General features: G+C 46.1%; 2 protein-coding genes across 2 annotated transcripts in view; one reads left to right on the top strand and one right to left on the bottom strand.

Moving 5' to 3' along the window:
* The first annotated feature begins 261 nt into the window (after positions 1–261).
* Positions 262–4,642, top strand: LOC144933867 (cyclin-dependent kinase 5 activator 1-like). The gene is made up of 2 exons (XM_078859113.1): positions 262–657; positions 1,486–4,642. Exons 1-2 carry the CDS (start codon positions 352–354, stop codon positions 2,134–2,136), a joined length of 957 nt encoding a protein of 318 aa, XP_078715239.1. The 5' UTR covers positions 262–351; the 3' UTR covers positions 2,137–4,642.
* Positions 4,643–5,756: 1,114 nt separating this feature from the next.
* Positions 5,757–17,945, bottom strand: part of MYO1D (myosin ID) — a 144,785-nt gene continuing 132,596 nt past the window's right edge. Inside the window, exon 23 of the mRNA XM_078859070.1 lies at positions 5,757–7,338. Within this exon, the coding sequence (XP_078715196.1) occupies positions 7,185–7,338 (154 nt within the window). The 3' untranslated portion in view covers positions 5,757–7,184. The remainder of the gene's footprint in view (positions 7,339–17,945) is intronic.

The following is a 17,945-nucleotide window of genomic DNA, read 5'->3' as shown; positions in this document are numbered from 1 at the left end:
CTGAGAGGGGAGTTGGAGGTAGGTGGCTGAGAGGGGAGTTGGAGGTAGGTGGCTGAGAGGGGAGTTGGAGGTAGGTGGCTGAGAGGGGAGTTGGAGGTAGGTGGCTGAGAGGGGAGTTGGAGGTAGGTGGCTGAGAGGGGAGTTGGAGGTAGGTGGCTGAGAGGGGAGTTGCAGGTGGGTGGCTGAGAGGGGAGTTGCAGGTGGGTGGCTGCGACGTGGGGTGCGGCGGTGGGGGGTGGCGACTGGCAGGGTGGTGGTGGTGGTTGCCACGGACTGCGCGTGCGGCTGGGAGGAATTCCCCCTCGTCCCTCCTCCGTTCGTCGCCGCGGCGAGGAGGACCCCGCGGAAGACATGGGCACCGTGCTCTCGCTGTCACCCTCGGGTCGGAAAGGTCGCTTCTTCGACGACGGCCATGGTTCGGTTGCACACTACACCGCGGTGCAGAACAGCAAGAACTCCAAGGACGGCAAGGGTCTCAAACGCCACTCCATCCTCATCTCGGCGCTCACCTGGAAGCGCCTGGTGGCCGCCTCGACGAGGAAGAAGAGCGCCACCAAGGTGAACCCCAACCAGGAGAGCTCGACTCAGAAGCACGCCGAGAATCTCCCCAAGTCGTACTCGTGCGCCAACCTCAGCGCGTACTGCCAGCCGCCCCAGGTAACATCATCATCATCACCACCACCATCACCATCATCACCAGCAGCACACAGCTCTGCGTTCATCCAGAACGCGCGTACATGACACCCAATGTCTCACGTGTGCACGCGTAAAAGACAAAGATCCCCCGTGTAGCCTGAACAGGCTGTTGCGGCAATTGGTGTTAGCAAGCCTCCTGTGAAAGCCGGCTGGCCAGCACCACGCCCGGCCGTCTTTGTCTCCCGAGTGGCGATGATTTTACACACCACACCGGATACTCATTTGAGGCTGGGTCGACCTAGAGGGAGGCCCACGACGAGTTCTGATATGCGTCGCTGGTGTTGGCCGTGAGAGGGAATCGAACTCGGGTGGCCGGGTTCGTAGCGTAGCGCGCGAACCGCTACGTGACTGCATGCACGGACAACATAGAGACAGACAGACGGACAGATGGACGTGATTGCCAAGCCCCAGACTCTATCCGCACATGTCAGATTGTTTGATATGGGTCATGACAACCGTTTGCCTTGCCAAGCTCAAAGCGCAAGCGTTAACCTCGGCAGCCATAATATAGACATGGGAAGGGACACACACGTACGAATTATGGCCTTTATTTGGGATTCGTTTGATTGGATCGTTGTTTCTGATGGGGTTTTTTTGCGGCATTTAAACGCCGCAGCTTACGTTTCCAGCACGCCGCCTTCTTTAAAACGACGACGCAGTTAATTAACCGAGTGCTTACAAAAAACGTGCGCGTCCGATTCCAGACGTAAATGAATGGGGAAGTGTGTGGGACGCAGCGAGCAGCAGAGAGTGATTTTATTCATTCCATCCTCCTCCATTCCATTGCAGCCGGCGCTCAGCTGTACCAAAAAACAGCCGCAGCAGCAGCAGCAGCCTCAGCATCAGCAGCAGCAACAACAACAGCAGCAGCAAGTGCTGTCGGGAGGAAGAAAGGGCCAACAAGCGCTGGTGCAGCAGAGCCGCAGCCCGCCTCGCCGCGTCGTCGTTCAAGCCTCCACCTCGGAGCTGCTCAAATGCCTGGGCGAGTTCCTGTGCCGTCGCTGTTCCCGCCTGCGCCACCTGTCCCCGTCGGAGCCGGGCCTGTGGCTGCGCGCCGTCGACCGGTCCCTGCTGCTGCAGGGCTGGCAGGACCAGGCGTTCGTGACGCCCGCCAACGTGGTCTTCGTCTACCTGCTGTGCCGCGAGGCGGTGAGCGCGCACACGGGCAGCGAGCATGAGCTGCGAGCCGCGCTGCTCACCTGCCTCTACCTGTCCTACTCCTACATGGGCAACGAGATCTCGTACCCGCTCAAGCCGTTCCTCGTGGAGAGCAGCCGGGACGCCTTTTGGGAGCGATGCCTGCGCATCATTCAGCTCATGAGCGCCAAGATGCTGCGCCTGAACGCCGACCCGCACTATTTCACGCAGGTGTTCTCCGAGCTGAAGGAAGAGGGCGCGCGGGAGGGCATGCCCCACTGGAGCTTCCACCTGGACCGATAGCCGCGAGGTCACGAGCTCAAGGCCACGGCCCACGTCACCTATTGCACGCAAAGTATGCGTAGCCCGAGGACCGCTCCAGACGGAGAGAGGAAAGAGACTTCCCTCGTTCAAGGCCAGATCTTGGGCCACTGTTCGCTCGGCCGTCCGCTGACGACGACGACGACGCCTCCCAGACACGCTGCTGATGCTACCGCTGCCGCCACTAAAGTGGGGTCTGATGCTGGAGTTTCAGTTAGCTGGCCCCTGATGAGCTTGCAGAAGTCTTTAGGAAAACAATATATCAGTGAGTTTAAGGTGCATGTTTCAGACCGCATGCGTTTTCCACGGGATTGGAACCTTAACTTCATCTTTTTTTTTGCATTCATAATTTTTAATCCGTTTGAAGCTTGTGTTCTTCAGCTGTCCTCTGATGGCTTCGAGGCAGGATGTGAGTCAAAAGCAGTTTGATTAAAAGGTTCAGAACATGTGACGAGGCAGACAGCTTGGATTACGAGAGGATGAGGGGTGGTGATTGCCCGGGCAGTCGAAACACCAGACGTTAATTGTTCCTCATTACGCTTCGAAAATATTGGCTGACTGGGACTGCAAACATTGGGGAAAAATGTTGCAACAGAACCAATTAGCATTTTTTTTTATTTTACCGTGACTTCTCTTTAATGTTTTGCTGTCGTGGATGATAGCTTTTGGTACTATTCACAATACACAAGTTATACGTGCACAGCATGCACCAATGAGTGGCTTCAATATTAGATTTTGTTTTTAACACGTGGGTGCAACATGTGAACAGCACCCGGTCACGCATCTTATAGAGACTGCTTGCCTGGAGACTGAATGCAGCAGGCACATGAAGGCTGTAAAAGAGCGTTAAGTTAAATATATTTGAAATGCGAGGCAAGGTGGCGAATGGCATAAGATGCAAAGATGTTACTGAAAACTTTATGTTGCAGTTAAATGTACAGTAGTTGTTTTCTCTCTCTCTCTCACACACACACACTTAAAACACTTTGTAAAACAGACGGCACGGCTATTATTGACCCGTGACCAATTTTGATGGGTAATATTACTGGGGAAATGCCTCACCGCCTCAGACCCAATAAGATAATTTTAAAAATTACTACAAACAGTTTGGTGTAGCATGTGACATTCTTATTGTTATTGCCATTATTTGCAATCGAATGCGCAATTACTTGCTGTAACAAGAGTGCTCGATTACAACAACAAAAAGTCAATTCCTCCAAAATAGTCCTACAGCTGGTGGCCACAGCCACAGGCCCTCGCCGCTCTATTTTGTAGTTCTATGATCAGCTGTACGCGATCAGTGTCCGTCGTGGTAAGTGATTGTGCACTCGTAATTCTATTGCTGGAATGCATTCGGCTACCTATATTAACTTATTGTATTTTTATGACAGATATGTGTTCAACACACAGGTTATTAATATTTTATATTTTAAATGAATCAAAGGTGGATCAATGTGCGCGCGGTTCATTCTCGTTATAATTATTATTCGAATGACGCAACTGGGAATCTCCAATGTATACAACTAAGATGTGCCAATTATCAAGGACAGTGGGCGTGCGTGTGTGTATATATACATATCTTATTTGTTTTGTATGTTAATTGCACCTGCTATTCTTGAAAACGTGACACCCATTAGATGTGAATATTTTTATTGACTGTGCAATTTAGTTTACGCCGTGGTAAGTGATCCGTTGCATTCAATAATAATTTGCCATTGCTGGTGTACGGATATACTGATGTTTAATTCAAATTTTAAAACTGGACACGACAGAAGCCAATAAAACAGTACAAACCCATTGCGTGGCTCGCATGGCTTTAACACAGTGCCTAGGTACATGCAATATAGCAGTGTTCTTCATTGACAATACACAAATGTGAAAACACTCCCCATCATCGTGCTGTCAAACCTCAATGCTGGTCTCAAATGTGTGGCGACCCTCACACTGATGATGTCTTCTCGGCGAAAGTGGGCCCCACGCCCTCTCCGAAAATGTGTGAAGTGCACCACTATAGATTGCCTACGGTTCCATATTGTAAAGGTTGTTTTAGTTGAGTGCAACATTTGGAACACCTATTACACCTGAGAATATTGTATTGTTTATACTTGCTCCTGCATTGACCAGCATGGTAAAGTACGGTCAAACAACTCCATGGCTAACAATGACGGAGGCTGCCAGCCAGCAGTGGATTGATTAAGGGCTGGAAATAATTATTATGAATACTATTTACCCAGTTAAAAGCAATTTGACATAGAGCAGCAGTAACATGGCCTAGTAACATGGGTGCCACGGTGGTGAGATGTTAAACACCTCGCCTGATATACAGGTGATGGGTTCGATCTCGACCCTGATGCCCGTGTATTTGGAGTTTGCATCTTTTCCCCGTGGTCATATGGATTTTTCCCTGGGTCCTCTGGTTTTCCCCTCCAGATTTAGAAACATGCGTTTAGAATATTTTGGCTGCTATAAATTTGCACGTGATAAGCCACTTCGCTGAGCGATCATTTGTGGCCAGGTCGCTTATGAAAAAAAGCGATATAGCTCGGTGGCCCTTACCTGGTAAAATAAAAATCGTTTAGTTTCATTTTAGCCGGAGCACATTCACCGCTTGTTGCAGAGGTTCCAGCAGAATCCAGCAGCCACCCTGGTCATTGTTGCGGTGTATTACGTGTGCTTCACAGTGGCTGTTAAGATTCACAGTGGATGTCAAGAGTATGTCATTGTGTACCATCGTCATGGTCCAAATTTGCCAAATTTGAAAATGTTACCTGCAATTTACTCAATTGGGATTTCACATGGCGATCATCGCCCACTCCCGCGAGAACCTGCCAGCTATCCTGAAACTGAGTAATTAGACTCGGTCAGTGAAGCTTTTTTGGAATCAACAAGCATAATTTAAAAAAAGGTTCTGTTGGCAGCCAAAACATATCATTGGATCATTTAAAAGTAAATTTTACACCACCCAGAAATGTGCATTCCTACACTCGCAACACGTGCATGAAAACGATGGCGCCGTCAATGTTTTTTTTTTTATCATTGTATGTGTTTGGTTCATCACCTGACCCCTGAAGCCACCAGTGGCCACTACATATACCACGATGTTTATAAAAATAGAAATTGATTATTGAATAGAATCGATAATCTAAATCGTGCCAATCCACTGCATTGCCGGGAGGTGAATCGTAACGCATCTCACGTGCAGTGCACACCGCAGTTGAGTTGGACATGGACATGTTTTTTTTTACCAATATTAACCATGCTGATCAGTGCGGGTGGGTGAAGGTGGACAGCATGGATGTGGAAGCATAGAAGTACAGAACAACAATGGATTTTTCCGCACGGAACATATCCCCGCAGCCCTGTTTGTGCATGGTTGTCACCCATCTAATTGCTACCCAGGCTCAAAGCTGGTCACATTTACTTATACGCTATTTCAATTAGACATTTTAGCTTGTGCTAAAATAACTAATTATTAACAGTATACTTAGTGACATTTTAAAGGGACCCCCTTTATCCAAAACAACCCCTCTGCCATAAATTAGTTTTCGTAAATTGAATTAAAAATTCTAACATAGCTTTACATTACATCCATTGCCTCCGACTTACAATGTCCATGGCAAACACGCGTTTACACAACAACGCTTAATAACAACAGCCCCTGTGCACTTTTCCATTTTGTGAGAAGTATTGATTTGTTTGAAGACATCGCAAATGCCAGAGAAGCTCAATGGGAAATACGACTTGGCTGAAAATAACCACGATACAAAACGCACGTCAACGACAGCCACTGTACACAGGTGAAGATCTCACGGAGGCTGTGTGATCACGTTATAACCTTTATTTGGTCCCATTCTGCATGATAACAAAAGGCACACAACACACTATCATCCAATTCTGCTCCAAACAGGTCACATACACGAACGAAATGCTATGTATAATAAACAAACATTCCTTTTGGTATTGATATTGGATATTTTGAATATATAAGTATATATATATAAGCTGTGCTGTTAAAGCATACGTGTGTATTAAGTTCATAATGAAATTAAAACATAAAAATTCAAACTGTTTTTTTAAAAGGGCTGACGACACGCTCAACATGGGCACTGCCCCGTTTTTAGAGAGATCATTAAACAATTACATTTGGCAAAAACAAAAAACAGTCCACACCTCTCTCACATCCCACTTGCACGCAGCACAAGCTGGCTTCAGACAAACTGGGGCGGTGCTGACCGCCTGCCACCCACTCCTCTAAACCAGAGTTTCTTAAACTCTCCAATCCTCGCCCATGCACACGGTACAGCCTTCTGTGATTGCCAACCATCAGGTGCAAACGGTGCGTGCAGCGGTTTAATTTGCATGTGAATACAAGAGGTTAGCAATCACGAAAGAGCGGACTGTGCGATGTCGCACAGACCAAAGTTGAGAAACGTTGCTCTCAACGTTCTTCCAAACAAGTAACATCGGTTACATGTGCCATTGTAAAATTGGCTATAACTTAACGTTTGATTTGCCATTTGATTTATCCAAAAATATGGCACCATAAAATGTCCTCTTATATTACAAATAATTATCCACACCGTGTAACACACACATATGCAATGTTTAGAAACCCACCCTTGTGTTGCATTGTAATATAATGACGAAGTAGTTTCAACTCTTCCGGCTTCTAATGGCATGAGTGCTCATTATGTGCAACAACACATTTCTCTAAACTCCTACAACTGGCAGGCAGGCACGTTTAATGCACAGTGCACACTTTAGACTGCAATGAAGTAAAGACTGGCATACCAGAAGGGCCATGGAATGAATTGTATAGCAAGGCCTAGAGTTGAGAACTATTGATCCCTAATCCTAAACGGTTTCCCTTCCAGTTGTTGCCCATTGATTTCCCGCGCTGTTGACAGTAATGGAATGGTTCGATCAAAATCCTCTCCCGCTGCTCGGATGCAGCGTCACGTAAAAACCACCACGCGCCCACCCGCCCGCTCGCCAGCCTTCCCCCACCACCGCAAGTGCCCCCGCGGTGCCTAGCCGGCCCACAGGAGTACAAGGCCTGTGCCGTTTTTGCGGAACTCGGGCTGGTCTTGCCCGGGCGACGTCTGCAGCGCGATCGTCCTCCGCTTGCCTCCCATGGTGCACGCTGCGGCGTCGAAGACGTTCACCTGGAACGGGCGCTTCTCCCTGCGGGCACGGGGGAGCGGACACAATGGTGGGGGTTTGACAGGCGGCAGGGCAAGGGAAGGAGAAGAGCTGAGAGCCGGCGTTGGCAGGAGAGGGTGTGCGAGCGGCCACGAGGTTGACGGAGGAGGGGTCCAGTAAATGTGGGGTGCATGTAGGGAGCAAGGTCAGATTTGAATGTATGATGTTGTACGTATGCTGAACTTATTTTGCACTGTTCGTTGCTAACCGTGCTAATCAGAGGTGCGGACGAAGGACATGTAGGACAATTGAACCTTATGGCGGTACCCCGGCTCTCGAATAATGTCCGTGATGCAGTCATTTTTAGTCTGTTGATGGTCGGCGATGCAGCAATCGACTCATCTCGAAGAGCTGTACACGATGCACTATTCAAAGTATAATTTTTAGATAACGGATTTTTATGCTAATGATTGGCGTTTCGACATCGTGGAGTAACACTGATTTCGGATTGATTGGTACCCCAGTCGCGGAGTTAAGTACACCCCTGGAAAAAAAAGTGTCCCAGAAATAAAATATTTAATTGCTTCAGCCATTTTGTATTATTTGGGTCCCCGGGGTACCGCCATGAGGATCATTTCACCTCTGGCGATTCATTAATTGTCAGGAGTCGGGGTCGCAATCCAATTTAAGCAGGTTATTTTCTGCCTTATTTATACCACCATGTTGGTATTTACCCGTCACTCATGTTTCGCACTGTTTGTTTCACCACTTTTTTTTCTATTCGCCTAAATGCATGTGAGCATATTTTGCACGTGAATTGCATAAATATTAACCAATTGATCCCGAACCGAACAATGTATTGCATGTATCGTGAGCCTAAAAAGAAACATTCATCCATAAATTTATCAATGTGAGGAGTGACCACAAGAAGTAGTGAAATGAGCTGACGAGAGAAAGTGTCCATCATCATCAACCATGATCAATCCGCCGCTGGATGAAGGCCTTCCCCCAAGCTATCACCACCTCCCACAGTCCCGAGAGGTGTAACAACCCACCGCTCCACCTGCGACGAGTGGTAAGCGATGTGAGGGTAATGGAAGACGTGAAAGTGAGAGAGGGGCGCTTATGGCCAGTATAGGTACAGGCAGGCGTGGGTTTTGGGATCGAATGGAAAGGAAAGGGGAAAGCATATTTTAGAACAACAAAACATACAATTCATGGTTCAACTTTCTACCGAAGGATTTTGAGGCGCTAGACATCTTAGAAACGTCAAAAAAATACTTTAAGAAAACTGGTAGGCGACTTAACATAACAGGGCACTTTTACAGCACCCAAGCATTGCCAATAACAACAACTCGCCTTGCCTACAGTCAGCCAATAGGTTAAACGTGCTGCTTTGTGCTACCCTTGTTTTGAAGTGTCTCCGTAAACCATTCCCCGGCTCCCTGTGGCCACTGGGACAAGGTATGAGTCACCTCCCATCTTGTCGCTCCACTGCTTGAAGTGCATCGTTTGTTGCTGGTACACGGAGTACCCTTCGCAGCCTCGGAGCTCGAGCCATCAGGGAAAGGGTGGTCCAGTAACGAAGGGCAGGTGGATAATTTTACAAATTACCGGCAATCGATGATCTTTGCAAACAACGTCCCTTGGAGCCACTTACACCGCTAACGTGTTAGTTGCGCATAATTGGGCCGTTTAGGCTGGAATTGAACCATCCCTGGACTTGAGAGGTAAGAACGTGAACCTCTAGGCCACCAAGCCACCCAATCAACATTCAGTTAAAACACTGCAATGGCAATGACTTTTAAAATAATAATGAAAAATAGATGCCATTTCAATTATTGCGCCCAATTATAACAAGCCTGAACACGTCTGGACAAATGCTGCTAATTATTCTAATAGACTCAGCTGGATGCCTTTCAAAATCTGTGTAGTTCATACAACGCCAGATTTACACTCTAATCCGCATGCCCGTCACCTTGAGTAATCTCCCTGGGCCAAACCCAGACAGGGTCCCCATGATTCCAGCTGTCCGTGCGGTGCCTCCATCCCCCATTCCTTCTCCTGCACCCACCCCTCCCCTTCCCCCCGCCCATCCCATCTCTCTCCACCTATAATAATGCAGATAATGTTTTGTTTGTATATAGCGGCGTCAATTATGCAACTGCAACTCACGAAGGCGCGCGTATAAATTAAGATGTTTTCAGCAAATTAATTGAGTGTTTATACGTGCGTGAGGAAACCCGAGTACTCGGGAGAAAACCCTCGCGCGCGAGGGGAGGCAACGCTCCATCCCATACAGATGGGATGGGTGGAAATTAGTCGGGCACTTGCTGTACCGCCTTCTGGCGAGCCATGCTCAGGAACCACCTCGACGTTCAATGGAAGGGAGTTCCATAACATTTGTGCGGTGATCCACCGACCCCTCGCTGCCTCCGCGGTACCGCATTACAGGCCGCGTGCGTTAACCACCATCGTCCCCGTATGCCTGGGCGGCTCATGCCTCAACGGACAAACGGTGGACAAACAAATCCCTCATCCCTCTCAAAGGCCCTCAACGAGAGACGCGCGACGTGCCACGGGGACACGGGTTGAGCGGGTCTACGCGACACAAGCACACACCTCCCAAAGGCTTAGTGTGACAACACTGCCGGCACGTACGCAGACTTAGAAACGAGATTCAAATCTTTCGATTTAAAGCTTTCGTGACTGCAGGGATTCATCTTCTTGGTTCTTTCGGTAAAGTCACGTAGAATGGAAATAATAAAATAAAACATAATAAAATAATTCTCACGACGTTTCGGCCACAACGCAAGCAGCCGTCCTCAGGTGAAGAACAGGTCTGAACCAAGAAGAGATTCAAATCGTGAGGAGACGGTGCCAGAGCCGTCGCCTTGGTGATATGCCCCCCGTTAATTGGTTTTATTGAGGCAGGCGACTTTTTACACAAATTTTTTTTGCAAAATCACAAACTGACAGAGGCTGTAAATGATTGGCATACAGTCCTCGCAAATTGTAAGTCCATTCTACAAATCCCGCGATGGAAATTGAGCCTAAACACAAATATGCATAAGTAAGTGCATTTAATTTATTTGTCCTTTATCTTAATTTAAGTGGGATCATAGAGTGGAAACATTGGCTGTCGGGCTCAAAATTTGTTAGCAGAGAGCACTTACTGGCGAGCACTGCCGTTGTAAGCGAAAATTATACAATTATACACAAACGAGTAAAACTATATACACACACAATGGCCATCCTCATCGGCAGACAAAGGGAGAGAGAAGTCAGAAGAGTGCAACAAAGATACAATCTTTAACAACCTCACAAGTGCTGAGCCGGAGCCACTCAAGATTGTGCTTTGAGTGAGTGGATCTTCCTAGTCCAGACACCAATCACTTTGATTCTATGGGGACCCTTTTTCCAGTATGAAGATAAAAAAAAATAGACTGTCACTGGTGTAGGCCAATCAGCGGGGCGCCACAGTGGCGAGATGTTAACCACCTCGCCTGGTATACAGGAGGTCGTGGGATCAATCCCGACCCTGAAGCCTGCTGTATATTTCTAGTTTGCGTGTTCTCCTCATGATAACGCACATTTTTGTCTGGGTCCTCCGGTTTTTCCTTCCACATTTTGAGCTATCATTTGTGGCCAGGTCACATGTGAAAAGAGCTATCTATATAGCTCAGTAGGCATTGCTTGGTAAAATATTTTTTTTTATAGTTTATACATTTTCAAAGCATATTTGTTTGCATGTTTTGCCACAAGTATGTGTGGTTAACGCAAACTTGATACCTTGTAATAGTTGTCTATTTGGTGTTTTATATCTTAACGCAAGCTTTATGCCATAAAGGGTAAAGTCTTTTTTTAACCAATCACTTACTTTGTTCATTCCAGCTCTGAGCATTAAAAATACATCGTTTCATTGACAGCTGGAACACACTTTGCAGGGCACATCAAATTTGTGTCCCTGGTGTGCATAAACCTATTATATATTAAAAAAAATTCAGCTTGTAATTAAACGGCACTCGCTCTCGAAAAGAAAGAACCACTGAGGCAATGAGCTGGCGCTATATTCCCCCCGCACCGCTCTACCTCACCCCCCAAGTTCTGCGGTTCTCTGTATATTCAGATGTTTTTAAGCCTATTTATGACCATTCATACATGTGGGAAGAAACTGGAGCATCCAGAGTAAACCCGAGCAGATGGAACAGGTGGAGTCCACATTTGCTGCACTGCCTTCGCTTGGCAATGTATGTACGTACGTTGAACTTCTTTCACACCGTACGTAGCCAACCGTGCTAATCGGAGGTGCGGAGTAAGGACAACAAAGCCAGGGTATAGCACGTCAATGACCACGGGAAGGGCGTTTCACAACGTCTGCGTGATCCACAAACCCTGGTGTCAACAGGCGTGCACCATCGCCCAGCGATGTTGAATTGACTTAAAAAGTGGGCACGTGACATCATCTTCCTAGGCTGTTCTGCGACACAAGGTGGTCCACTGCTAGCTTTGAGAGTTTACGACATCATGCAGAGAGCACACTGAGTGTAATTTGGAAACAAAAGTTGTAAGCTACCACACACACCCAACGATGGTATATTTTACATGAAAATGTATATTATATTACAATGTACAATGTGATATTTAATTGTTGAGGCTTAAAATGTTACCTTTAATTAAAGGAAATGCATCCACAACCAATTAAAGCACATAGATAAAATACGGTCAATGTAATTATTCACCCGTTTAATGTTTGCACTCGAAATTCCAGGCGAAGTATTGTCAGTTGAGTTGAGTTGACAAGAAATTACGAAAGAGACGGTCTCCCCAATGCGTTGCTGGTCATCGTGCTCATTTGACCATACTTCACCGTACTAGTCAGCTGGTCAGTGCAGGTTGGCGTCTTTTTTTTTTGTTTATAACGGCACAGCAGTTAAAATAATCACTTTTTGAAAGCACGAGTAAATGGATACACATGTGCACACAATATTTACGGCCTCATTATATAAAAAAAAACATAAAATGTGTATGATCAATTACGCCATTAAGCTATTGCGGGATTACCACTGTTGCTGTTCAATAACTGGAAAAAAATTATACAGGAAATAAGGGAACCCTAAAATTAAATAAAGGGCAGAGAAGGTAATTACACGAGTAAGATCCCGAGCTGTAGCCGCTAGCGACAGTTGCCACGGCAACATCAGCCAAGGGACCCAACCTCCATCTCCATGACAACCACACGCAAGGATAAAAAATAAATATATGTATTGTGTGTATGAGCGCCGCTGTGGCTCATATTAAGCCGAATTTATTCACAAACATGAACGGCAGAATGGGCATGCGACGACGAATGGAACTGACGCCGTGCATAATTGACTGGCCACTCTTTAATTAGGCAATTTCGTGTGGGATATGTGCTCAATTTGACCCGGTGTTATTCATTTGCACAGGGGCAGGGCTCCGTTTTTACTTATTTACGTGTTCATCAATCTGTGCATTACGCCGCACGGATAATGCGAGAGTGCACAATGGCGGGACGATGAATTGGGGCAGTTATGCACAGCGCACAAGACGCGAAAAATGTACCCTTCTGCAAGGCTCCACATGTTTTGCCATGCCCCAGTCAACGACGTGCGCTTTTTTACTGTACGCATCACCGAAAATAGGTCGATCAAAAAACACATATAGAAAGGGAAGTGGAAACACTCGCGTATATAGATTGGGTGCAACAATTCGCACTTGTGCACGCACACGCACACACATCCCTCGCACATTTTATTGTCACCAATTTGGGGATGCGATTTCGCTGAACCTTAATTTTTTCTGGAGTTTACTGGTGTTTAAAAAATATATCCACATTGTCTGTACGCTTACGTTCACACCTTAACCTAAACGTGACGTTGGCATAATAGTTTACGTATAATTTGCCATTAATCGCAAAATGGCGATTCTGATACGCACAGTTCAGTGGCCGTATCGTGAAACCAAAAAGTCGACATTAATCGGCGAAGAGAAGTCGTCGTTACACCCATGATGCGCACACAACATGAGAATGCACGAGCTTGAAAACACACAGAGCACAGGACCACACTTGTTAAAAAACAAAACCGCAGCACAAACCCCCTTAGAAATTGTATTTGTATACCTCTTGCGTCAGGCTTAGAAGCATAAAAAATATATCACGGGGGGGGGGGGGGATTTCCTACATCTGTGGCAGAGAGAGAAAATGCCGCAACGGCCTGGTCACAATATGGTGAAAATGTTTGTGGATTCTTATTTCATCGGCACTGACGTTAAATTACTCAAATAACACGGCTCAGCCATACCTGCAGGGCACCTTGTACATCAAAGGGCAGACCTCTACTCGGGGGCCTTGAGTACTTTCATATCTGAAACCACGCGCAATTTGTGTACACTAGACCCAGGCATTTTGCAGCACATTAGAGAAGCGCTCGTGGTGGGTTTTATTTATTCAACGGACACAATTGGTTTATTTTGGTTTATTATGCTAAATACCTTTATCGGCAGGAACACTCCGTGTTGGCAAGGATAAGAGTTACAGCTGGGGATTTCTGTGCTGCACCACCCTTTTGTGATGGAAGGAATCTCCCTCCCACGTGACTTATAGGCTGGCACATGTTGGTTACATGAGCAAGCAATCCTGCACGTGGTGACAGCAATAACGTGTCTGGGTCTTGATCAATCCACACGGCTGAATGAAGGCTCCCACGCCGTGTCGGTCACGAGGACTTTTTTTGTTTGGATGGTACATCGCCACGCTGGTCAGTGCGGGTTGGCAAAGACACGGAGACGGCCGGGACCAGTTCAGGGTACCGCTCATTCCTCGTGTCAGCCGCAGTCAGGGATTTAACTCGGTGGCGAGATGTTAACTGCCTCACCTGGTATGAAGGAGGTCGTGGGTTCAATTCCAACCCTGGGGCCTGTATATTTGGAGTTTGCGTGTTCTCCCTGTGACCGCGTGGATTTTTCTCCGGGTCCTTCGGTTTTTCCCTCCACATTTTAGAAACATGCGGTTAGAGTTGTTGGGTGCTGTAAATTTCGACGTGACAAGGCACTTTGTTGAGCTATCATTTGTGGCCTCATCAAAAAGAGCTATATAGATCAATGGGCCTTACCTTGTAAAATAAAATTACAGCAGACTCTCGATTATCCGCGCTAATGACAGGTAGGACGGCCGCGGATAATACAAAATCAAGGATAATTTTAAAATATCAATTTCCCGTGGATCTCTATGCCAAAAACCACTAATGTAGAGGCAATCACGTGGATTTCTGATGCGCTGGAGCACATACAGTAAAACATTGGATTGCGAGCATAATTCGTTCCGGAAACGTGTTTGTAATCCAAAGCACTCATATATCAAAGCACTCGTATATCAGTTGTGATCACGTGACGCTCGGCAGACAAAGCATATACACGTACTACTCGTATTGCAAGGCCTCGCTCGTTTATCAAATTAATATATTTTTTAAAAATGTGCTCTTCTTGCAAAACACTCGCAGACCAAGTTACTCACAATCCAAGGTTTCACTGTACGTGTTCGGATTAATCACGTGAATAATCATGTATAACTGTTTTTAGATTATTCATTTGGGCTTAAGGAAAAATCCATGAGTTATTAATTAATGTCAAAATCTCAACTCAGATCACGGTGCACTGTGTACTGCCCCATCACTTCCACCAATCTTTATACATGTGCACACACAAATAGTTAGTTTGTAGTTACCATGATTTACCATGGAAAGACCGGACTCTGCCAAAGGCATGTGGCAATTCCATCACTGGCTCTAGACTGCCAATGGAGAAGAGTCATAATATTTAGTGAAATGACAGAACTGATCAGTTGCCTATGTAATGTACTAGTCGATCGCTAAACTTACGGGGTTTGCAAAGGAATAAATAAAAAAATCTAACCCAAATTACTTCACGTCGAGAACCCATCAAGTATATATTTTTTAAACATTGAATCTACAAGCAATATAAAGAAAAAATGCTCGTTGTGTAAAATACGCACTGAAACTAATTATTAACTATATTTTCTGTAAATTTTTCGTCATCATCAGAAAAAAGCTAATTAAAATATGGGCAAGTGCCGTAATTGCAAATTAATTGCATTTCAATGAAACGACCGCAAGACGTAAAATTACGTGAGCCTCCTCTTGCAAGGCAGGGCTTGATCAGCGACCTTGCATGACCCTTCACCCCAAGCCCATGGCACCAACGCCTGGACACCTGGACACCTCACCACTCGGCCCACCCCACCAATAACACAGGGAGAGAGCGAGACACCGCAGGAAGATTTATCCCCCTGGACGGAGCAGATAGTTCGGGTCATAAATCTGCCGCACTAATGAAAGAGGGATAAGGCTGAGAGGGCATCTCGTTCAACGGTTCCTCTTGATGGCTCCAAAATGAGTTCTCCATCACAGGGCAGGTGGAAATCCGTATGTGTGTGTGCGCACGTATCTCATGGTGTGGGAAGCGGTAGTGCAACGGCTTGCTGCGCTATGAACCTGGTGACCCAAGTTCGATTCCCGCTCATGGCCAACGCCAGTGACGATTATCTGAACCGGTTCTGGGCCTCCCCTAGGTCGACTCAGCCTCAAATGAAGACCTGATGTGATGTGTACATGTCATCACTAGGTAGACTGCTGCTCACCCACCCCCTTCATAGGTACTCGCTAATATCACTTGCCCCAACAGTCTGTGAAGCCTATACAGGGGATCTTTGTATTTGTATTTCATGGAGAAGGGAAATAATAATAACAAAACCCTTGTGCGAGAGCGGTCATGCAGCGGTTAGCATGCACTGAGCTTTGAACCCGGTGACCCAAGTTTGATTCCCACTCACGGCCAACATCAGTAATGAATATCTGAACTGTTCCTGGGCCTCACTTAGGTCGACTCAGCCTTAAAAGATTGCATGTCTGCTGTTTAATCATTAGCACTTGACATCGGTGGCCACTAACAGCACTTGCACTAACAGTCTGTATGGCTACCAGAGGATCAATACAAAGCAGATGTGGTATATAATCACTGACAATATCAATACAAAGCAGATGTGGGATAGAATCACTGACATGATCAATACAAAGCAGATTTGGGATAGAATCACTGACATTATCAATACAAAGCAGATGTGGGATAGAATCACTGACATGATCAATACAAAGCAGATGTGGGATAGAATCACTGACATGATCAATACAAAGCAGATGAGGGATAGAATCACTGACATGATCAATACAAAGCAGATGTGGGATAGAATCACTGCCAATATCAATACAAAGCAGATGTGGGATAGAATCACTGCCAATATCAATACAAAGCTGATGTGGGATAGAATTACTGACATTATCAATGCAAAGTATATATATGCTAGAATCACCTTTTCACGAGCACAGGTTCCGCTTAATACGCTACAATTGTCTTGTGTTCATGAAAAAGCACGAGCAAACGTGGCAGGTCACATGAATGTAGCACAGGGAACCCCCGTTGGAGTGCACTGAGGTGTGACGAATGATTGTGGATGTGATATAGATTTTTTACAGCTTATAGCGTGGTGCTATGGTCATTGACGCAATACGCTAGGAACCAAGAAACCTGTGTACTTTCGATTCTTGTCCAAGCCGTCACTTCACTCGACCCGCGATGACGAGCGTGGGTAAAGTATGGTCAAACAATCCCCATATCCCAACGCAGCGCGAGGAAACCTTCATGCAGCAGCGGAATAACAAAGGGCTGTAAACGAAAACAATGCTGTGTTACACACACGCAACATATTCCAAAGCAGTATTTTCCAAAAGGCGGAATTAACGGCGCACAAGGCACATCACACACCTTCTACAGCCGCATTATTAAAATAAAAACGATTAGCATATTGCCACAAATCTGAAATGATTGCATTTCAGTAGTGAGCAGCCATATTCAATTCTCAAATGCTGCTACTGAGACAATTGTGCTAAAAAAAAAATTCAAACAGAAAAAAAACCCTTCACTGTTATAGATATTATCTTCATGCAGAGACCTCCTCAGTACCTGGAAGATATATTTCTTGAGGATATACAAATCGCTCTATTTGGACACCTCTCATACGCAGGCGTTTGCACATGAGGCCGGACAGTGCTCTCGGGATGACTGACGCATCCAAATTAATCTTCCCAGCCCAATGATATCTCCACACTTTGCTGACCTGCTTATGCCGTCACATTACGTTCCGGTGTAAGTAACGTCGTTTGTCAGACCACAGTCTGCTATGGTCCCTGGGAATGTAATTTCCCCGCCACCCTGGAGTCATCTCGGTCGGGGGCATGCCTTCTTCTCTTTCCCATTACTCCACCTCTTAGGTTGATCAATGAAAGGGAAATAAATAAAGAAATCTCTCCACGGCACGTGACCAGAATACCAAACCTCTATATCTCACACTGTAGAGGTAAGATATTGTGCAGCCTATTTCCAGATTTTTGTTTTATTATTTAGCAGGAACGCATTAACAGAGCCTAAACAATATTTTAAAAAATGTTCTTCGTGGGATGTTTTGTTAATATATACAGTGTGTTTTTGCGCGTGGGAGGACGCTGCAGTAGCAGAAGAAAACACGTGGCTAGCTTATATCCAGCGATTAAATA

This window comes from Lampetra fluviatilis, chromosome 1, assembly GCF_964198595.1.
Source record: "Lampetra fluviatilis chromosome 1, kcLamFluv1.1, whole genome shotgun sequence".
Taxonomy (NCBI): domain Eukaryota; kingdom Metazoa; phylum Chordata; class Hyperoartia; order Petromyzontiformes; family Petromyzontidae; genus Lampetra; species Lampetra fluviatilis.
The sequence above is the reverse complement of the archived record's forward strand: the minus strand, read 5'-3'. Positions and strand labels throughout refer to the sequence as shown.